This window comes from Alexandromys fortis, unplaced genomic scaffold (assembly GCF_014885135.2).
Source record: "Alexandromys fortis isolate MF-2015 unplaced genomic scaffold, M_Fortis_MF-2015_v1.1 scaffold_36, whole genome shotgun sequence".
NCBI classification, from domain to species: Eukaryota; Metazoa; Chordata; class Mammalia; order Rodentia; family Cricetidae; genus Alexandromys; species Alexandromys fortis.
In genome coordinates, this window is record NW_026067915.1 from 8,162,153 (window position 1) to 8,184,827 (window position 22,675).

General features: G+C 50.4%; 1 protein-coding gene across 9 annotated transcripts in view; it reads right to left on the reverse strand.

The window, feature by feature from the left end:
• Positions 1-9,966: 9,966 nt before the first annotated feature.
• Positions 9,967-22,675, reverse strand: part of Hemk1 (HemK methyltransferase family member 1) — a 105,627-nt gene continuing 92,918 nt past the window's right edge. The window contains exons 1-11 of one of the 9 annotated variants that reach the window (XM_050139292.1): positions 20,502-20,583; positions 19,226-19,604; positions 18,832-18,923; positions 18,433-18,526; positions 13,559-13,693; positions 13,185-13,249; positions 12,852-13,072; positions 11,534-11,642; positions 10,724-10,819; positions 10,471-10,584; positions 9,967-10,358 (exon numbers count right to left, since the gene is read on the reverse strand). In XM_050139292.1, coding sequence (XP_049995249.1) covers positions 10,322-10,358; positions 10,471-10,584; positions 10,724-10,819; positions 11,534-11,642; positions 12,852-13,072; positions 13,185-13,249; positions 13,559-13,693; positions 18,433-18,526; positions 18,832-18,923; positions 19,226-19,456 — 1,194 coding nt within the window. In that variant the 5' untranslated portion in view covers positions 19,457-19,604; positions 20,502-20,583 and the 3' untranslated portion in view covers positions 9,967-10,321. The other 8 variants (XM_050139293.1, XM_050139295.1, XM_050139291.1 and 5 more) reach the window with 8 other exon arrangements.

Here is a 22,675-nt window from a genome sequence, read left to right on the forward strand (position 1 = left end):
AGGTCTGTGGCACTCATCACCGCTTACACATGGCAGATGTTACTGTTGTTGACAGCCCCAAGGCCTGGAAGCATCTTCCCAATTGGATGCTGTTCTCCCATGTGGTCACATCTGGATCTCTGGATGCCCAATACTGCCTCTAGGATGTTCTAAGAGTAACCTTTACTCTTAGACTTACTGTCTCCAAATCCCCACCCTCCAGCTCAGAGCAGTCCCAAGCTCCTCTGGTGCCAATCAGAGCCAAGGACCACACATCATGGTTCTGACCACTCCATCCTCATCCCCATTTGGCTTCTCATAATGTCTGTGAGTCAACTGATTCAGAATCTTTTACCTCCACTCAAGCTCCAGCCACCTCCAGATTGGACCATTGCGGCACTTGCCTGAACCCCCTTTTTCTGTGACCATGGAAGAGCACTTCATGCCTACATGATGACCCTGTAACTCAGCTCAAAAAACTTGCTTTTAGGCCCCTCATCCAGGGCTAGAGAGATGGCTTTTTGGTTAAACATATTAGCTATTCTTCCAGAGGATCCAAATTCAATTCCTACCATCCACATAATGCTAACGATCGTCTGTATCTCTAGTCCTAGGGGATATGATGCCTTCTTCTTGCCTTCATGGGTGCCAGGCATGCACTGGATACATAAGCAAAGATGTAGGGAAAGCACTCATAATATACAAAACCAAGTAATAGATGAGTTAGCCCTGGTCCCTAGTTGCGCACTTAGAGCCCAGCCAGGCCAATGCACTCCCGCTCACTTGGCACCACACAGCCCTGCTCATGTGCTTTCCAGCCCCTAGGCATTTCCCCAGGCTCTCCCCAGTGCCTGCCATATCTTTAGATTGTGTTTAGGTTTCTTATCTGTAAAATGAGGGCCTCACAGCTTTCACCTTACAGGCCAGCATGAAGGCTGATTAGGATAATCCGATGCTCTTATCCTGGTGTGCACCCTTCAAGTTCGGTGTTTCCTAGCCCTTCTGCTTGGGTGTGAGCTGACTTTCGGGAGCCTAACACCTAGTAGGACTTGGGAGACTGAGGTCCTGGCTCTGACCTGCATGTCCCTTAGGAGAGGAGTTCATCAAGCTTCTGCCTTTCTGAAAAGCTCTGTGGAGACAGCCCTGGCAACCTCTGCCCCTGCTCTGAGAGGTGGACCTTAGCGCTGTGCTCTGCAGGGTACACCCCAAGATCCATCTCCACACATCTCTGATGGTCAGATGGACATTGGGGTAGCCTCATCTTCTCTCCCAGTTCGCTGTACAGCCTCATCTGGGGTGTTCTCGGTTACAAGGCCTGTAGGGTTTCCTGAGATTTATAGCTAATAATGCAGATCGGCTCTTTGGGGTCCAGTGCCTAGATGGACACTAGACATTTAGCTACAAGGTCAATGACCAGGCAAAAGGCTCGGGCAGCACTAGCTTGAATCTGCTCTGCATACTCACAAAACTCAGCTTCCCACTGACTTCCAGGAAGGACAGAGGGACTTAACTACCTCTTCTAGCAAGTGATACTGTTTCTGGAAAGCAAGATGAGATAGGAGTCTTTGATGGGTGGAGGAAGTGGTGGTTACTGGGATCCCCAAAAGAACTGTCCTGCCCCCTGCCCTACTGGGCCTTAACTTCACCTACACAGGGACCTATGTAGGCATATTGAGCCCCAACAATGGCACCTGCTGCTGGGACCCAGAGTGGGCACATCTGGCCTGTCTGCTCTTTCAGATGCAGCCCTTGGAGCAGAACTGAAAGAACAGGGTCACTTCAGTGGCTGCCTCTTCTCTGAGAAGCAGAAGTCCTGGGGAGACCCAGGCCCTGGGAAAGGGGCCACCTGGTCAGAGCTTCTCCAAGTTGTTCCATCTGGGCCCTAGAGAAAGTTAGCTCAGGTTAGCTCAGTTCAGTCTCCCAGCAAGACTAAGGTAACCTCCTTTTGTTGGTCTTACTCTCTGAGCTAGAGGACTAGCTTTTACTGACTGCCTACAAGGCTGGTAGGAGGTTATCTGGAAAAAAAGAGGGCCTTGAGGATAGAAACTGTTCCACTTCACACTTCTGACTGTAACCCGGCGGCCATTTAGAAAACTGTGCTGGGTAGTTTTATGTCAACTCGACACAAGCCAGAGTCAATTGGGAAGAAAGAACCTCAATTGAGAAAATGCCCCCACAAGACTGGCCTGTGGGCAAGCCTGTGGTATATTTTCTTGATTGACAGTGTGAGAAGGCCCAGATCACTGCAGGCGGTGCCTCCCCAGGGCTGGTGGTTGTGGGTGCGAGAAGAATGATGGCCGAGCAAGATGTGGAACAAGCCAGTGAGCAGCCTTCCCCCATGACCTCACATTGGCTCCTGCTTCCAGGTTCCTGTCCTGTTTAAATTCCTGCCCTTCCCTTCCCTCAATGATGGACCAGGAAGTGAAACTATAAGCTGAAATAAACCCTTTCCTCCCCAGGTTGACTTTGATCAAGGTGTTTTACCACAGCTCTAAGACAGTACCTCAGAGGCCCAAGAGAGTCAGGGTAGATGCACAGGTAGCTCCATCAGAGGTGGTAGTGCTCACTTACTCAACCGAGGGAACGTTACTCACAACTGCCAGGGCTTGAGGTGGGACCACGATGTGGGTGTCTGTATATGCGAGGGCCACGGTTGAGCTAATGCAGCGCATGCTGGTCCACGAACCCAGCCCAAAGGGTTTATACACTAGAGTCCCTAGTTATAAGAGCTATCCGTGGTTCCCAATCTTCCTAACGCTGCGACCCTTTAATACAGTTCCTCATGCTGTGGTGACCCCAGCCATAAAGTGATCTTCATTGTTACTTCATAATAGTAATACTGCTATTGATCTGTTATAAATATCTGTGTTTTCTGATGGTCTCAGGAGCCTCCTGTGAAAGGATCGTTCGAAAGACCTGGGGGTCGCGACCCACAGGTTGAGAACCACTGAGCTAAATAGAGCCACATATAAGCGCCATTTATTGACCTCAGGACTTTGGAGACAACAGAGGCTGGAAGCTCTGAGCTAGGAGTCAGGAGGGAAGTGCTATGTGAATGCAATTAAGATCCCTGAGTGTGGCAGTCCCTCTGGAGCCTGGCTTGAGAGACTGAGATGCTGACTCTGCATTGTATGTGCCAGGATTAAGGCAGCTGCTGTGGCTGTGGGAAGCCCTGTGGGACAGTTCTGGCAACTTCTGCTCCTGTTCCGACAGGTGGATCTCAGCTCTGAGCTCTGTAAGACAGCTCAGGACCTAGCTATGACAATTCCAGTGCCGCCTCGTCCTCTTCCAGCCTGCTGCGCAGACTTCTGCTTGGGAAGAGGGAAAATCAGGACTTAAGTATAAGTCTTGTTACAGTACCAAATCCTCTAGGCTTCATACAAAGTATATCCAGGGGATTCATGTCCCAGCTCCCCCTTAATCCCAGGCATCTGAACTATTCCAGGTATCTGAACTATTATCTGTCCTCAACTTCTCTTAAGCCCACTGGGGTTCCAGAAGCTCTCCACGTGACACCTGAGTTAGGACTGTAGCTTCAGGAGGGGCTGCACCTTGTCCAGGTGGGATAACTTCTCCACAGTTCCTTGTTCCTCATCCGGAGTAGTTACAGCCTCACACTGGCCAGGGACAGGGTCCAAAGGTAACAGCTTGGCGACTCCAGCTTGGAGAACCAGAACACTAAGATCCTCAGGGACAACCAGATACAGTCCCAGGATGGAATGGTGACTAAGGACTGCCTGGTGATTGGCAAGAGCCCAGCTATCTACTGACATGGAGGGGGCAAGCTTTCTTCTAGACACAGGTTGCTGTACTCAGCTCACGGCCATGGCATGCGGGAGTGTGGGCCTTCCTCCCGCTCCAGGGCTGCTAGGCCAACCAACCACATGACTGCATGGGAATCCAGGACCAGGACCTGGGTAGACCTCACATAATCAAAAATAGTTCAAGGAGGCCAACCTTGCACTCTCTCTAATCCCAGTCCACTCTCCCCATGGCTCCTAGGGTCTCGGCCAGCCACTCTGTTCTGAGAGACGGCCCACTCTCTCTAAAGACCATAAAGTGTTGCACACCTCAGGCTGGCAGACTGAGGAGGGCTCACCACCACCCACCCTGGCCACATCCCCTCTGAGGAGAGGCATCCAAGGCAATGTATCATGTGTCTCCAAATTCTTCCAGCCTCCGCCCATTTCCACATTCCAATTCCAGAAATACTTCCATTTTTAAGTTTGCCATCACGGAACTGTTGCAGTGTGGGCCTGGGTTGTCCTTCAAAGACTTCTGTGCCGGAGCCCTGGTCCCCAGCTAGCGGCGTGACTGAGATGGTCCTACTTGGAGGCAGTAAGAAACTGGGACCTATAGAAAAGTGTCTGCTCGGCCGGGCGATGGTGGCGCACGCCTTTAATCTCAGCACTCAGGAGGCAGAGGCAGGCAGATCTCTGTGAGTTCGAGACCAGCCTGGTCTACAGAGCTAGTTCCAGGACAGGCTCCAAAGCCACAGAGAAACCCTGTCTCTAAAAAAAAAAAAAAAAAAACCAAAAAAAGAAAGAAAAGTGTGTGCTCTCATTTGGTTCCAGTTGCTGTGATAAAAACACTGACGGAAACCTCTCCCTTCCAGCTGTGGAGGGCGGGTGTATTTCAGCTCACAGGTTACAGACCAGCAATGAGGAACTCAAGCACTGAGAACCTGGGGGCAGGAAGTGACACACAGACCGAGGAGGAACACTGCTGACTGGCTGGCTCCCAGGCTCACTTTCTAACACAGCCCAGGCCCACCTGCCTAGGGAAGGTGCTTCCCACAGTGGGCAGGCCCTCCAGCATAAATTAGCACTAAGAAACTAGCCCACGGATGTGAAAACAGGCCAGTCTGACGAGACAATGCTTCACTTGAGGCTCTTCTTCCCAGGTGCGTCAAGTTGGCTGCCCAGGCTAGCCATGAAAGCAGTACTGTCTCAGGACCCCTGAGGTGAGGCGCTTTCCTCCACCATCTTTCTGCTTTGTCACGCCCAGCAGAGCTTGCCAATCCTGAGCTGAAACAAGGAACCAAACTCATCTTTCCTCCTTGTAAGAGATTTTGTCACAAGAATATAAATTAAGTGATAGGCAGGCCAGGGTAACTGGGTAAAGGTACTCAAGGCCAAGCCTGAAGAATGGAGTTTAAGCCCCAGGACACACACAGTGGAAACCGACTCCTACAAGTTTCCCTCTGACATCCACTAGCATGCTGTGGCATGGATGGACACACACATATACACACACAATAAGTAAATGAATGTAATTTAAAAAACATTTTAAAAAAGAATACAAAGTGACTAACCAAGCTCCATGGAGCATCAAGATCTGTATTAGTTTTCTATAGTTGCTGTAAAAGATTACCATATTTTGATCCTACTGCACGTACTGGCTTTGTGGGAGCCTAGGCTGTTTGGATGCTCACCTTACTAGACCTGGAAGGAGGTGGAAGGTCCTTGGACTTCCCACAGGGCAGGGAATCCTGACTGCTCTTCCAGCTGATGAGGGAGGGGGAGTTGACTGGGGGAGGGAGAGGGAAATGGGAGGCAGTGGCGGGGAGGAGGCAGAAATCTCTAATAAATAAATAAATTAATTAATTAAAAAAAGATTACCATAGATTTTATAACTTAATACGCACAACTACACTGTATAATTCTAGAGGTTAGAAATCCAAAATCAATTCCACTGAGCTTAGTGAAGATGTGGTCAGGGTTGCATTCTTCCCTGAGGCTCTAGGGAAGAAGCTGTTTGCATTCCTTGGCTCTTGGCTGGTTCCTCCTGCAATCACACAACACTGACCTCTGCTTCCGCTCACTTTTGACACCTGTCTCCTTTCTATAGACACCTGTGAATCATGTGTTTACCTGAACAACTCACAACTTTCCCTTCTCCAGATCTTCAGCCACAAGTCTGGGAAGAAGCATCTGTTGGTAAGGTACCCGCTGCACAAACTCAAGTAAGTGCCTGAGTTAGCATCCCCAGAACCCACGCAAAAGCTAGGCATGGTGGCACACATCTGTAACCCCAGTGTGGGAGGATGGAGGCAGGAGTCCTGGCACTTGTGTAATTCGTGAGATCCAGATCAGTGAAAGGCCCTGTCTCAAAACACGGTGGTGATTGAGGCCTTTGCTCCCCCATGCATGTATTCACACCTGCATGCTCGTGTGAACACATACATACCACACACAGGCATACACACATAATCTTTATTCATATCTGGCAACGTCCTTTGTACCATATATAAGGCAAGAGTCATGGGCTGGGGAAAGAGGACATAGGTGTCTTTAATCACCATTATATTGCCTATCTTGTGTACAGAGTTGCTTTGTTTTGTCTCAAACCCAGGGTCTTGTTCAGGGCAGAGAGTTCACAAAGAGAGACCAGGCCACCATCCTAGCTACCACCTTGACTGCTTAAGGCCTAGAGCTCCAGGAAGCCTGGCGCCTGCGCCTGCTGCCGCCAAGAACAGCCTGTTCCCCTGGCATGCTGTGGGGCGGGGATCAGGTGCATTGGAGCCCTCAAAGAGATTATGGCTCAACTTGAGCAGCTGCCTGGCTCAGGCAAGAAGCCAGAGCTCACGGTTTCCTCTCCCTACTGACTAGAATGTGCGAGTGCTATTGTCAGGTCAGATGTGGGCCACTCGGGAAGTTCTAGCCTCATCTAGAAAATGGATATGGGGTCAGTTTATTGGTGGACTTTCACTAAACCTGCATGTCCCAGTCTCACAGGGGCTCCCAGAAAGAGACTGGAAGGTTTCCAAATTCAGGGGCCAGATATATGGGTAAGGGAAGGCACAAAGTCAGGGCAAGTGTGCTAGGATTTAGCAGGTATGACCTGGATTGGCACTGATGGGCAAGGGAACTCCAGAAAGATGCATTACTGGGGAAAGGGAAAGTATTTGGAGGAAAGTACCGCAGGGTAGCTGAGGTCCAGGCAGTAAAGAATCTGAAGGTGGATAGGGAAAGATGGGGCCGGGCTGCAGACTGAAGGGTTTCCCACTTGGGCCCAGCAGTTCTCAGGCCCTTCAGTGGTGAAACCCTTTACCCTGATAGAAGCTTACTTATGGGGCCAGGGAGCAGTATCCTGGGGCTTTTCTCAGAGATGTCTTTCCCCACCTCTTCAGACAGCACTCTGCAAGACAGAGACCATGCTCAGGTACTGTGGATCCAGTTAAAGTTTAGAACAGAGATTGGGAACAGATGCCCAGGGTCCATGGAAGTGGGCCTGCAGGAAAGGGTGCACTTCTTGTAGCTGGGGACACATTTTAATAAAGCAGCTGAATAGACCACAAGGAATAAGCCATAGGAAGTTACACAAAGCATCCGACTGTGAGGCAAGACCATAGCTTCTCCCCTGCTCTAGCAGGGGACAGACTGCTCTCCCAGGATCTGGCCTCAAGACCTCAGGGCCTGTAGAACCTGCAGAGCCTGGGTGGTACCATTTGTACCACATCCTCCTGCACTGTCCCCAAAGGACTCCCTGACTGTGTCAAGCTTCCGGCACTAGCATTAGGAGAAAGAGGAGGATAGGGCATGTGAGTCTGGCTTTCCCAGAGTGGAGCCACTGGCTGCCATGGCCCTGATGGAGAGAACCGGTGAGGAGAGGAAGAGGCTGCTCCGACGGCTCCATCTCCAGTGGGTGGAGTCACCAAGAGCCCAGGACTAAAATCCTGTCATCTTTCCTTTGCTGACTGCCATATCTGCCTGCCTCCTATTGGTGCTGAGCTGACCCAGCAGGGTACAGGACCTTCCCCGTCTGCCCTCAAGGCAACAGAAACAGCCACAATGTACCAAGAAAATCCCACACCCATCCTTGCGGTAAAGCACTTTGGCCCCGTTTCCCAAGGTTTGGAGGCCAAAGCTAAATAAGGCACAGTCATCTGCCCAAGGTCACATGCTGGTAAGGGGCGGCCTCCAGAATCCAAACCTGGGTCGATATGGCTCCAGCAAGGCAACTCAGTGTCTAGCCCAACTAAGCTAGCAGCTACAGTCTGGAGGCCCTGCCTTGCCACTCTACTTGGCTTGGATTTTTATCCCAGTGGAGTCAAGTCCTACATTTTTCTGGGAAGAAAGTTGTCCCAAGGGTGGCTCCTGCTCCAATGACCCCACTGCCCCTCCACTGTCGTTCTCTATCACTGTACTCTCTTGGGTGCCATACCGGCAGGCTCTCCAGGCCTTACCTCAGAAATAGGACTGAGGCCTGGAGGGAAAACTGTCAGAAAACTCAGCACTGAGTATAACCCAAGCTGTGAGATGAGAGGGCAACAGACGGCTGTGAGGTCATGGCAGCCTGATGTCTGAAAAGAGACAGAGCCAAAGGGCAGAGGCAAGAGAGAGAAGGCGATTTTCATACAGGCTTTGGCAAGCAAAGGGCAAACGGCATAGGAGGCTCATGAGGTGAGGAGCCTTGCTCTGGTTGTACCCTATGTTACCCTCCCAGGCTCTTTCTGGAACAGTCGTGAGGGAAAGCCCAGGCTCTCTACTTCTAGGGAAGCCAGAGATGGCTTGAGGGCCACATATCTAGTGCTAGACATCGGATAGGTCACCAGGGCCAGATGCTGGGGCTCTGAGACCTGCAGTACAGCCTCTGCCAACACAAATAAACCCTTTAACCACAGCAGCAGGCATCGTTTAAACAGGACATAAGTCTGGAAATACAGACTCCCAGAAAGCGAGGGCCTGACTTCCTTTCTCAGCCTAGCTACCTTGTATCATGGGACTTCAGGCAGGCCTTCTCTTAGCAGTTTGACCCTCCTGCCTGGACTGTGGGCATTTAGATGCCAGCATGCATGTTCTACTTTGGTGATCTAGATGCCAGCATGCATGTTCTACCTTGGTGATCTAGAACAGAATAAAGCAACGCTACTTCCTGTACTACGCTTGGACTGAGAAGAGTCTGTACCTCGGAGAAAGGCGGTAACTGGGTCCAACTCCAAGACTGGACCTGGTACCCAGCTGTCTTGGCTCTGGTGGTGCTGTTTGTTGCCTATCAGAGCACACTGTCTCTGGCTGTTGCACCTTAGGTAAGGCCCTTGCAAATGCTGGGGGCAGGGGAGAGTCAGGTAGAATGGACGTGTTTAGTCTTCAACACTTGACGAACTACCCAGATGCAATCTTGCATCAACACTCACCACTGAGAAGCTTCCTGTTGCTGTTGACAGTACCTGATCTTTGGGCCTCCTGGTAGCTGTGAATCTGCCCAGAGCTGGAGCAAAGGTCATGATTCAGTGACCACACTTGGTTGGGTGCATCAGCCGGGGAGATATATTGTGGGTTATTTGAACTCCAAATTTGAATTTCCACATTTGGAAAGGAAGTTCAATAAAAGCAAACAAAAGTCCTGTGGGGTTTTTTCCACCTTACTGTCTCAAACCTTCACTGACATCAGTGTGGGCATGCAACCCCAGGATCATGTGTCAAAAAACCCTCAACTTGCCGGGCGGTGGTGGCGCAGGCCTTTAATCCCAGCACTTGGGAGGCAGAGGCAGGCAGATCTCTGTGAGTTTGAGGCCAGCCTGGTCTACAAGAGCTAGTTCCAGGACAGGAACCAANGCCTTTAATCCCAGCACTTGGGAGGCAGAGGCAGGCAGATCTCTGTGAGTTTGAGGCCAGCCTGGTCTACAAGAGCTAGTTCCAGGACAGGAACCAAAAGCTACGGAGAAACCCTGTCGAAAAAAAAAAAAAAAAAAACCCTCAACTCCACCCTCATCCTCAGACATGGCCCCCATGCTCAGTTTGGGCCCAGTCAAGGAAGGGTACATAGGTATACTGGGCTGGAGGTAGACGATGTTAACCCAAAGAATGAGCTCTTCTGCGCAGCCCCTACAGTGTCCAAGGACAGGATTAAGCCTCATACCCCTACCCCCATCATGTGCTCTCCTTACACTGGGCCCCACCCCTATCACACAGTCTGCTTGACTTACTGGAGTAGGAGGCTCTCAGGCCTAATCCTATACAGAGGACAAGGGCCCACAGATACTGCTAACAAACGCTGGTTTACCATTTATTGTTCTCTCGGTACTTAACTGGCCACATTTCCCAATATCTTCTCAGCAGTTTCACCACAGGAACAACAAGTAGCCTGTGACACTGAGGAGAAAGAGCTGGGCCTGAAACCCAGCTCTTGAGTCTCTGTTCTTTGCTGCCCCAGGAAGAACACTCCATCCTTATTTCCAAGTCTCCTAGCAACATCCATCGTGGGGAATCGCAGAACCATGGGCCATGCCTGTGGTTCTGGACAGCATTACTGCCTCCCTCTGAGCAGTATTCCATGCAGGGCCAGTCAGGCCCCCAGCAGACTGGAATCCTGGCCAGCTGTTCACAGAGTAGCCACACTATGCTGCAGACTTCCGGACATGCAGGAACCGGGGCCTGGGGAGACAGGATGCATATCTGGGTATCATCTATGCTCTAAGGAATGCACAAGTGGTGGGGACTGCTAGAGAGCACGGAAGGAGTACGGCGACGGGAGCTGTAGCCTTACCTCCCACAGAAGTCTTTCCGTACAGCCACAAGACTAAGACGCAGGTCGGGCCGGCTCTGAAGCCAGCTGCTGACAAGCTCTGGGTGTCTTGGGTCCACTTCTAAGAAGATGCTTCTACATGGTGGAAAGAGAGGTCAGCTCAGCTAGGTAGGGCCAGGACCTGTGCTTCTACATCATCTGGACTGCAAGAGGCAGGGGAACAATGATTGCCAAGACATGTCAATCACAGTGGAAGTGGAGGTGGCATCCATACCCAGAGGCATTCAATAGCCGGGGAGCTAAGGTCAAGATGCGGGTAATGATGTCCATGCCTTCCTCACCACCATCCAGGGCTACCAGGTCTTCATAGCTGAATGGGAAAACACTGGCAGGTGAGAGACTGAGGTAGAGTAGGTGAAAGGGTCGACAGGCCAGGGGGCGTTCACAAAAGGCCTGGGACTTAGACCCTGGGCGGAGAGGTAAGCTGAGGATCCATTAGCAAGCGGTTCCTAAATGGACAGCAGGTTTTACCTTCCTGCTCGCTCTTGCAGACCTCCCCCCCCAGCAGGGCCAGACGGATGTGGGAGTCCCACTGACAGCCTTTAGGGCATGAGGCTCTCTCAGAACCCAGCTGCTCCTGCTCTTAATCTGACTACTTCTATGAGCCTAGAAAAGAGGAGCCAGCATCTACCCAGTGTCACTAGGGCTTATGGAGGGACATGTGGTTACACTGGGGTTCCCGTCCTTGTAAATGCAGGATGGCTTTCCCACTAAGTCATCATGGGGCAGCCTCCCTCTCTGGTGCACATTCCTCTATAAGTGCCTTCTATCACGATGCCTGATGTCCTTCCCGTGGTCCTGCAAGCACTACCGCTTTTCAAAGCAGAAACGGAGGCTCAGAGAGGCTAGGGACCTCCAGGAGTCAGACGTGCAAGGGCAAAAACTGTCCCAGTAAGGCTGTGGCACTAAAGTGCGCCTCTCAACACTGCTGTCCCTCCAGGCCACACCTCTTTTCTCCAGACAGAAGTCCTCCGGCACAGAGGGATCCCAGTAGAGCTTCTCTAACGTTCCACCCACCCTGTACCTGCAGATCTCTGGTGCCAGCTGTTCCATGTCCTTGTGGAAGACGTAGGGAGGGTTACTGACCACCAAGTCTATGGGACCCCAGGGCAAAAGGTGTGTCCAACACCCTTCTGTGGACAAAGAAATGGATACATAGAATGGAGTGGTCCACTGAGAAGGGAAAGTTGGTAGCTCCACTTGCCATCTTGTCCCTTGGGCAGTCCCTCTTCCCAAGTCATACTGTGGGCCTGTCTCTAGACCTGGCCAAACTTGAAGATTAGTAGCCAGAGTCTCTACTTAGCAGGCTGGCCAGAAGTGGACATGTTCTGACAGGCAGCCTTTCACCTAGCATGTCCGCATTCTCTCTGCTCCCTGTCAAGGCCTCCTCAGTAAGCAATATTCAAGTGCCACCTCCAGAAAACCCTCCCTGATTCACAGGCAGAGGAAGGGCTTCTCGCTCTGCAGCCCCCTGGCCTTGCTACTCTCTGCTTTATAAACAGTATGTTCTGAAAGCATAGGGAGGGCAGGCCGGCCCTCAGCCAACCCCTTATGGCTGTGTCCGGGTCCCACTTGTACCAGATGCTAAACCAGGCAGATCACACTCCCACAAAACTCGGGGACCCTATGAGTAACAGAAGAATAGAACTGGAGCTGGAAACCTGAGGCTCCTGCAAAGCAGCCCACAAGCCAGGCTCGGCCTGACCACCTCTTCCAGGCCAGGTGGAGACAGAGAGGCTCACAGTGTCTTGGTCCTAAAATTTTCTTTCTTAGTTGTTGCTGGTTTGATTTTGTGTGTGTGTGTGTATGTGTGTGTGTGTGTGTGTGTGATGTTTTACCTTGTATCCCAAGCTAGTCTAGACTTCACTCTGCTCCTTAGACAGGCCTTGAATTCATAGCAATCCTCTTGCCTCCCCCACTGCTAAGATAACAGGTTCCTGGCTCTGAACTGCTTTCCTTTGAAAATCTCTTCATGGCTTGCCAGTAAACACACCTTAGTTAAACTTATCAGTCATAGGAATCCAAAGATAAAGAAAGGCCTTGTTGCTGGGTGGTGGGGGCACACACCTTTATTCTCGCCACTCTTGAGGCAGAGGCCGACAGACAGCCAGGGCTACACAAAGAAACCCCGCCCACTCCCCAAAAGACCTTCATGGGTCAGGTCAGCTAAGGAGACAGCAACAGTTCCTTGTCTGTCCTCAGCAAGGGCTAATCTGAGATGGTCCACTGGTCCACAGATATGCTTACTGGGAAACCCTTACCCCATTTCTGCAGTGCCTCACCCACCAGAAATTCCTCTATCCAGGATCCCCACCCCAAAAACATGGGCAGAGGGGATATACCTGAAGTTATATCAAGGGGAACGATCCGAATCCTGTCCTGCAACTGAAGCCTGGAGAGATGGGGAGGTGGCGGTGAGCATAGGATGTAAGCCATTACCCTTGGCTTCAAGGACCAGGAGGGAAATGAGCCCTTCTTGGACCAGCAATACAGCCACTGCTCACAGTCCGTCCATCCATAAAGCCATGGGACCAACGCCAGGCAACCCTCATTGCACCTCTCCCTCAAGAGCAGAAGGCAGACAGAAGTGGGTTTGATACTAGAATAAAGGTGAAGACCAGGCCCCCAAGTCCAACTCCCCAGTGCTGGCCCTCTGGACCTCCTGGTCCATATACCTCTGAGCATTCTTACGGGTCAGACGAACAGCAGCTTCTCCCTTATCCACAGCAATGACTTGACTCTGCCCCAAGAACAAAGGAAGAGAGGTGGAGTTCTGGGAGATGCCTGTCTGAGAACTCCTCCCTAGCTCCTCAAAAGAAACATGGAACAAAATTTTCCTATAGTTAGGCTCCAGACAGACAGACAGGAGTGGAAGGCAGAGGTGATCGCCCTGCTGGGCTGGGCACACCTTCCTTTTCTGGCCACTTTCCCTCAATGCTTCTAGAAGAAGGATGTGGGTGAAGGGTCAATGGAAGGGACAGTGAGTGACTATCTCACTCTATCTCGATGTCTGATAAAGGCGGGGCGGAGGAAAGCTGAGGGGGCTTACCTCAGGGAGCTGACTCAGCAGGCTGAGGGCAATGGCTCCTGATCCACAGCCCACCTCCAGAATGAGGGGACCACTCTGGGCTCCCACTGCAGGGGGTCTCTGAGCCACTTCCTCTAAAACCCATTCAACCAGTTCCTGGAAGGCAGAGGGTCTGGATTAGACTGGGTATCATCTTGCTCCTGGGGAGCCTTAAAAAGAGGTCCAAGCAGTTGGTTCCTGGTGAAGACAGACAGGTGGGAACTGTCAAGGCCAAAATGATTCTGACATCAGCAAGAACCTGAGTGGATCACTTTGTCCCTGCATGCCTTAGTTTACTCATCTGCAAAACTGCGCACTGCCTTCAAGAACACAGTAAAAATTAGTCAGAGTCATACACCTGACCCCTTATCTGCCTACATGCACTTAATCAACCCTAGTTATGCCTGTCCGGACATTTTCCATTATTATACTCACAGCAATGCTGAGAACCATATTTGATGGCCAATCCCTCTGTTCCTGGTCCTATCTATCCTTCTAGAGACAGTACTAATACGTTGATCATCACCACTGGCTCATAAAGAAACACCCACGGGTCAAGGCCCTACCTAGAGCCTGAGCTGTGGCTCGTAGTGGTCAAGAATCAAAGGCTTGGGGTTGAGGATATAGCGCAAAGGAAGAGCACTTGCCTAGCATATGTAAAGTTCTGGGTTCCACCCCTAGTACTATGGGGGGAAAATAAATAAATCAGGGGTGGCTGGTGTACCCTCAGAGTTGTGTTTGGGAATTCCCAGAAGACTCCTAGACCAAAGGGACAAGCAGTTACCTTCATGGGGCAGGGACACACCTCTGTCCACGTCTCATACCTGCAGGTGGCTGAGGCACACACAGAACATGGTAAAGGGGCACAGGTGTAGTGAGAGCCTGTCTGGACGGTACCCACTTCTGCAGCAAAAGTATACTTTCAGAAATCATCAGCAGGAACGCAAGAGGGTTTAGGGTCCTGCCCACCATCTGATGCCCACTGGGACTGTACATAGTAATCAGCACACGGTGAGCTAGGAATGAAGGGTGAAGGATGCTGTTGTCCAGAGCTGAAATGTTTCTACCCAGAGGAGAGTGGGGGACCAAGCATACTGCAGGTTGTCTTCTCAAAGATAACCCCCTTGGGTACGGGCAGAGGGACCCTTCAAGGCTCAGGAAACTGGGAGGAACGCAGTAGGTGAAAGCCTTTGAAGGAAGCCTTCCTTGGCCCTCTAAAGTGTCTCTGTTATCAGACTTGGAGGTTACAAACTGTGCCCCAAATCAGACCTGGCCACCCATCCTCAATAAGCCAACAAAAAGAGCCAAATTAAAAGTAGAAGGCAGAAAGGAGGGGAGGTTATGGGAGGAGAGGAAACGAGAAGGGAGGGAGGGGAATGGAGAGGAGGGAAGGGGAGGAGAGGTTATGGGAGGGAAGGGGAAAGGAGGGAAGAGGAAGTGGGGAGAGGAAGTAGAGGGGAAGGGAAGGGAAAGGGAAAGGGAAAGGGAAAGGGAAGAAATTTATTCAATGAGGCCACACTGGGAGGAGGGACAAAGAAATCCAGCAAATCTTTCAAGTCCATCTCAGATTCCTGAAGTGAGATCAAAATTTAAACAGCGGGCCAAGGATATGCAAGTCTAGGCATCCGGTCAAGGTGTGGTCCTGCCCACCACCAAGTCATCATTGCCTAGGCTTCAGTCTGACAAGTTGTTAGGACTGTGAGATCCCTTTGTGGGACACAAGCTCCCTGCTGACTAGTGCACGAGATTTCTCCAGAAATCCCTACTTTTTTGGGGTCTGATAGATTGAGGGACATAGTTACCTCTTTAGAACATCTTCATTCTGCAGACTGGTTGCATCTCTACAACCCAAAGATCTTCAGCCTGACTTGAAGATCTAGGACAGGGGTTGTCTCTCTTGTGATATTAAATTATGAGAAGACCAGGCCCAGTGGAGCAAACAGCATCAGATCATCCAAACCCCCTTTCATTTTAAGTTTGTCCTCCTGAGTCTCAAAAGCATTTTGTCCTTCCTAGGGCCCCAATCTCAGTGGCAATGCTCATTCATACCAAAGGTGACAAGTCCAAAGTAGACAGAGAGGAGAGCTGGACCAGCCTGCCCCGATCCAAGCCCATTGTGCACTACTGTCTATAGGTTCAGTCCTGTGCCAGGGATGAATGGAGAGCACTGGGTGTGTTCACCAAACTGGGCTTATGGCCGGCGAACAGCTCACAATCTAGGACTGTGACTGAAAGGCTGTGGTAAAGGCAGCAGGCTTAAAGGCCAGCAAAATGACAGCCTATGTTAGGGGTGTGAGTTTCTCTGGGTTTCCTGGCCACAAACAGCCCACTCTGGCTGGAGGATGACCCCTCAGCCAGCCCACACTGGCTAGCCACCTCACAGAGGCATCCCTGACCTCAGACACACACACACCATCCATGCAAATGGCCACCTGGGGCAGGGCTGAGAGACTGAGCCCTCACTGACACCAGTGGCCTCTTACCTTCCTTTCTACCACAGACCATGGAAAGCTCATCTTGATCAGACCATCTGGGGACTATCTATGTTGAGATTACATTCAGAAAGTCTAGATAATTCTTTCCTAGGCAATAAAGAACTTCCCTCTACCTAACACTCTTGGCTCTTTGAGAAGGATCTGAGCCAAGCTGGTCACAGACCCAGATCATCTGTTCCAACTGAATCCAGGAAGGATTCAAAACATGGGGTGACAGATAAGAGAAATAGAAGTCAGAGGCAGGGAAAGAGCAGTGGGTGGTTTTGCCAAGCCAGTGCTCCCAATGAGACTGCATAAGCCTTATAGAGGCAACCAAGGGCTCAGAGGGCTTCCCATGAGCACCCTCTAGTAGGATCATCTCCCTGGTGGGTTGACACCAGTCAGGTGTATGGCCTCCCTAAAACAGTGATGGCACTAGGCTCCCACAGCCAATACAGTCATACCACACAGATGGGGATGGAATGGCTCACACCCCAGACTTCAGTTTCCCACTGTACAGACTGCCATACAGGAGACTCGGTCACCCTCTCACTCCCCCCCAGGGAAAATAAAACTCATCAGGCCACAAGCCACTTGCAACTTTGCATTTCAGACTTTCACACCCACCAGCAAAAACCGCCCTTTGATGGATAGAGAATACAGACTCCGTGACCCCTCCCCTGCACCCAATCTCTCTACTCTCTGCCACAGGCCACGTCCTCTCAATTTCTTAGTAAAGCACCCCTGCCTGATGTGGCTTCACATTGGGGCGAACCTGGTGAGTTCTCAGAAATGTCTGTACAGTGAGGCAGGCCTGGCCCCCCAACCACAGCATCCTCACTCTTCCCCTCCTCAAGCAGCAAAGCTGCCTTCCTGGCCCGGACACCCCGAGAGTGGGTGGGGCACACGGGAGCCAAAAGCTCACACCCAACGCCCAGAATCCAAACACACACACCAGTTACCACCATGATAGCTGCCCTTCTATGTCTGAGCCTTGACAGTCTCCACGCATGGCGAGTGATCTCCTGGCCCAAAGTCAGGTATTTGGAGAAAGCTACAGGGCAATCTTCCAAAAGCCTGAAGATGACAGGTTACATCCTGTTTTTGAGTGTCTGTACCTCGTCCCAGGTTATGTCAGTACTAAACAGGAAAGAGTCAGAAGTTCGGGTACAGCCCATGGGTCCCTTCCTTGATAGCTCTTTAACTTCTCAAGGCCTCAGACTTCCTGCTCCAATTTTGGGGAATGAGGTGAAGTTCAGTCTTTCAACCACATGATAAGGGGGTACTCCAGGTGGTCAGCGGATTTTTTAATATGCATAGTATTTTGCTGGTATGCATGCCCACGTCCAGTGTGCATGCAGTGCCCACAGGGGCCAGAAGAGGATATCAGATCCCATGGGATTGTAGTTAGAGATGGTTATAAACCACCATGTAGGCTCTAGGAATTGAACCTGGATCCTCCGGAAGAGCAGCCAGTGCTCCTAACCATTGAGCCATCTCTCCAGAAAGATCTTGACCAAGGGAAAGAGACTGAAAGGGTGAAGGAAAGACAGCTCAGAGGCCCTGGCTAGCAAAAGTGGAAGGGGATGGACTTTTCCCAAAAATGTTTATTTGCCAAGAAATCTTCCCAGAAACAATCTTCTCCAGAGTCTAGCGCCCTCAGATTTTGCTCAGCATCCCCTCTGCAGCCCCACATCACACCAGAGTCCACTTCTAGCTCCCAGCTCTGCCATCAACAAAATAAGGGAGCATTGTAAGACGGACAGAGAAACATGGCTCCCAGATCAGGGTGTGTCCCCAAGGGACAGCATGTATGGGCCACACAATCCCCAGCTCTGGCCGTTTGAGGGACTGACATAGACAATCACCTGACCAGACAACAGACCTACGCAGGTCACCCAGTCACAGATACCCTGGCCTGGCAGGCCAACACTCTCATCATCTGAGCCGGCAGCAACCGCCTCTAAAATCACACTGCTCATACCGGGCCCCCAGGTGCCCTCTCTACTTCTCCCTGTTCTCTAAGTTGCTGGAGGCCATTTATTTCCTATGGTTCGAGTCGGCCATGGGCCTACAGGACAGCTCCTAAGGAATGGCCACCATGAGTGACGCGCTGGGACAACACTTGGAGCATTCTATGTCACTTCCAGTCCTTGGAGCTGGGTGGAGGCTTGGGATGTGAAGAGAGTCAAAGGAAGAAGGCAAGAGGAGTCTTCTACCGTGGCTCAGCCAACCTAGCCAGCAAGAAGGAAGTGTGGAAGGGCACTGCCCCTGTGAATGGCAGTCATGGGGCCCCAGCACCCCCTGGAGGAAGTCTGGGGCAAGACAGGTACCTTCCCATTTTCTCATCTCCATCCTGACTTGTCTCAGTGATATACTCACTTCCGTCTCTGGCCGAGGAATGAACACTGGGGGTTCCATTTTCAGACTGAGTCCCTGAAAGTCCCACTCCCCAAGGATATACTGCACCGGCATCCTGCAAGAGGAGCATTCAGGGAGGTCATCAGTACCAGAACCAGGACTAACAAGACCAGAGCTGAGGTGACAATGACTGTGGCCAAGGCAGGTTCCCGTCTGCAATACCCTAGGACACAGTCAGGCCTTCCCTTCTTCCCTTCTTTAAACTTACTATATCAGCCCCTCTCTTGCCACTTCCGCACCCCAACAGATCTCTAGTCATTAGACACTTTACGCCTCTATGACCATAACTTGGCGGGACTAGGGAAGGATGATTCTCTGTTCCTAACTCAAGAGTTCTCAGATCTGTCCATGGCTGCTTACCTCTGTAATCGATGACTACACAGTTCCTGGATGTACTGCAGTTGTTTAGGGGTCAGTGGCTTGGTCCAAAGTACTGGTCTCAGGCTCTGAAACTGTCCCCATGGAGAACGTGAGTGGCTGGCTCCCTTGGTTTCTTGTGTGGACAATGGACTCAAGACTCTGGACTCAACACTAGCCACTTAGTCCTCCCTGGGCCTGCAGAGCCTGGAATGCACTGTAACCGTTTGTTGGGTGAACGAATATCTGCCTGAAACATCTGCTCAGTAAAATTCCACCAGTCTCTGCTAAGCACCCTGAGGCAAACAAAATAAAATAGCAACCCCACCCCGCCTCCCATATCTGTTCCTCAGAGTTTTCCTTCCTCCCTCTTTTTATCCCCAACATGGCACTTAACTGTTTTGGCTCCAAGAACATGGGCCACGATGTACTCACTGGACTTCCGGGCCTCTGGGATACCTCTTTGCTCAAAGACCTGTGTCCAGTGGCTGACCACCTCTGTGGCATTCAACTGCCCAGACAGAGATGAACGAGGCTTCCATGAGTTGGGGGCCCAGCCTTGGGGGGCTCCCCTCCTTCCCCTGGAACCAGATAGGAGGGTCCAAAGTATTCGCCCCCAAAGTTTCATGTTTTAGAGAAAGGTTTGCAAGTTCCTAAGTCTCCCTTGTGATACCAGTCACTGAGGGAGGTGCCGGGGTGACCCCTAGGCTGGGCTGGCTGCAGAAGTCATGAGCTCTGGTTCTCTGGTGTTTTATTCCTCAGATGCTGTTGTCACCCTAAAGGACATGAGGAAAGACTCAAAAGCTGCCTGAAAAGAGTGTGCTTTTTAGTCTGTCACTCCTGGACTATGTTCACACCCTCAACCACCTACTTGATTTCTCCTTGTCTTGGCCAGTTATTATTATTATTATTATTATTATTATTATTAATTATTATTATTATTTTTAGATGAAGTAGGTTTAACTGGTAGAGCTTGGTTCCTATTAATAGTCAGGGTGTGGGCTTGGGAGTAGGGCTAATGTCAGACCCCAGTGTATGTGAGCTCAGCCAAATCATTGTTTCTGACTACCAGTTTGAGCATCCATAATGTGGGGGAAGTAACACCAGCTCTGTGGTGACTGGTGCCTTAACCAATGGATGTCAAGGGCCTGTACAACAGTTCACCATACACCAGAACTCATTAATGGAGGGCAGGGGACTGACATGCTCGGAGCTTTGCTTCACATCCTGTATTGCACCATCATTGCTTGGAAGCTGAATTTTTCCCTCCAATTTAACCCATAACCCTAGTCATTAGCATGAATTGAAGGCTGAAAATTTGTTACACTCAAGTTAACATAAATAAGTTATCTGAAAACTTACTAACATCTGCTGAGCACTTGCTAACAACCACAGCCTCAAAGACGGGGCTTCAGAGGAAAGAAGCAACTTGTTCCCAGGTACGAAAGGAAGCAAAGCTCCAAGTCTCAACAACACAACTTCCATCCCAAATACGCAAGGGCACTATCATCAACGACACTGGTAAGCGTGCCTCTCTCCGAGCCATTTGCCCCGACTGTGAGGGTATAGGACCGGCCTGGTCTCAAAAGTCAACATTGCGGCCATGCACTCCTATCCCGATCTCTACTGCTAGTGCATACCCGGTTGAGGGAATGAACGCTTGCCCTACTTACACAAAGGCACCAGGAACCGGCACCAGGGTCGGCCCCCGGATATGCGTATTCTGCAGTGCACTCCCTCGGCACCTTGTTTCCGTCTCAGTGTTGTTGAGAAAGTGCTCGGGTGCACCACGTTCCCCTAGACTAGGGTTCCTACAGCGATAAATTCCGCCTTTAAAGACTACGAGAGGGCGGTCGGGGAGGCTGAGCTGACTGGCACCCACCCGCAGCCCCACTAAGAGGAAAGTGCAGGGGTGTGTGAGGTGCTTTGTAGGGTCCCAGACCCACTAGTCTTCCTTAAGGTCGCAGCAGAGCTGTGGCTCCAGCCTGCAGTGATTGCTTCAAGCACACGGTTTTTCCTTTCCAGTAGGGGCGGTGTATGGGCAGAAACAAACAGCGAGGATGTCACCCATGTGCGTTGGGTTTGAGAACCAAGACTAGATGGGGAGGAAGGGTGCTGTTCTAACACCTTGTAAGCTAAGTCTAGCAGCGTGTGGTTGGGTTTCAGTGTTTGAGGGCAGTCTCTGTTTTCGGGAAGGGACTAGACATATAAAGACCCCTTTGACCTCACATGCACATAAAATATGGACCAGAAAAGCGAATACTGGGAAACTGGATTTGAATCCTGGTTTTGTTGGCAACTCGTTGGTTAACTTTGTTTAAGTGCCCAGGCCTTTCTAGGCTTTAGTTGCATCTTTTATAAAATTCATAGCAGTTGCAGGACCTGCACAGGCATGTAGCCACAGCTCCTGGAGTGACCGAAGCAGGAAGATCATATGTTCAGGGCCAGCCTGGGAAATTTAGTAAAAACCTGTCTCAAAATTTAAAAGGTGGGAGAAAACCTTGAAGGCATAGCTCAGCGGTTAGAAGCACATATTGCTCTTGCAGAGGACTTCAGTTCCAAGTACCTCAGGCGGCACCTGCGCTCACCTGTACATACCTACCCCCACACACATACACATAATTTTAAGAAACAAAATTTAAAAATTTTGAAAATAAAACATAGCACATTGGGGGGTAGCTCAGTTGTTGGTGTGCTCACCTAACATGCACAAAATTCTGGGTTTGGTGCCCATCAATGGGATATGGTGATATGCACTTGTAAACCCCAGCTCTCAAAAGGTGGAGGCACAGAGACCAGAAGCTCATCTTTCAAGGCTAGACTGGGCTACAGAAAACCCTGTTTCAAAAAAGTAAAAAATAAAAAATTGGGGGGAAAATGGGAGGGGGCTGTATTGTAGAATAGGATATTTGTTTAATAGAATATTTGTAAACAAATGTATTACATTTGTTTGTGCTGCAGAATAATTGTTTAACTATGTAAAGATGTGTTGAATTTGTTTTTTTAAGATTTATTTATTTATTTATTATGTATAAAATATTCTTAGTATTCTGCATGTATGCCTGCAGGCCAGAAGAGGGCACCAGATCTCATTACAGATAGTTGTGAGCCACCATGTGGTTGATGGGAATTGAACTCAGGACCTTTGGAGAGCAAGCAGCACTCTTAACCACTGAGCCATCTCTCCAGCCCCGAATTTGTTTAATGATGTAAAGATGTGTTGCTTTTGTTTATGCTGCATTTGTTTAACTATATAAAGATGTTTTGCTGTTTTGCCTTGCCTTCCTAAGGCACCTGATTGATCTAATAAAAATCTGAACAGCCAATAGCTAGGCAGTAGAGGAATAGGCAGGGCTGGTGAGCAGAGAGAATAAGTAGGAGAAGGAATCTAGACTCAAGGGAGAAAGAGAAGAAGTGTCCAGGGCCAGCCAACCAACCAGCCACCTGCCTGACACAGACACAGAGTAGGACATACAGAAGGAAAGAAAGGTTTAAAAAAAAAAAGGCTTAGGCAAAATGTAGATGAAGAGACACAGGTTAATATAAGTTATAAGAGCTAGTGGGACAAGCCTAAACTAAAGCCAAGATTCATAACTAATAATAAGTCTCCAAGACATGATGGGGGAGTTGGTGGTCCTAGAAAGTCTGCTACAGGGTTGGGTACTGGGTGTACTGGTGCACACCTATAAATTCCAGTAAAAGGGGTTCTGGGGAGATGGCTCAGTGGTTAAGAGCACTGACTGTTTTTCCAGAGGACCTGGGTTTAATTCTCAGCACCCACACAGAGGCTAACAGCAGTCTGTAACTCCAGTACCAAAGGATTCAATGCCCTCTTCTGGCTTCCTCA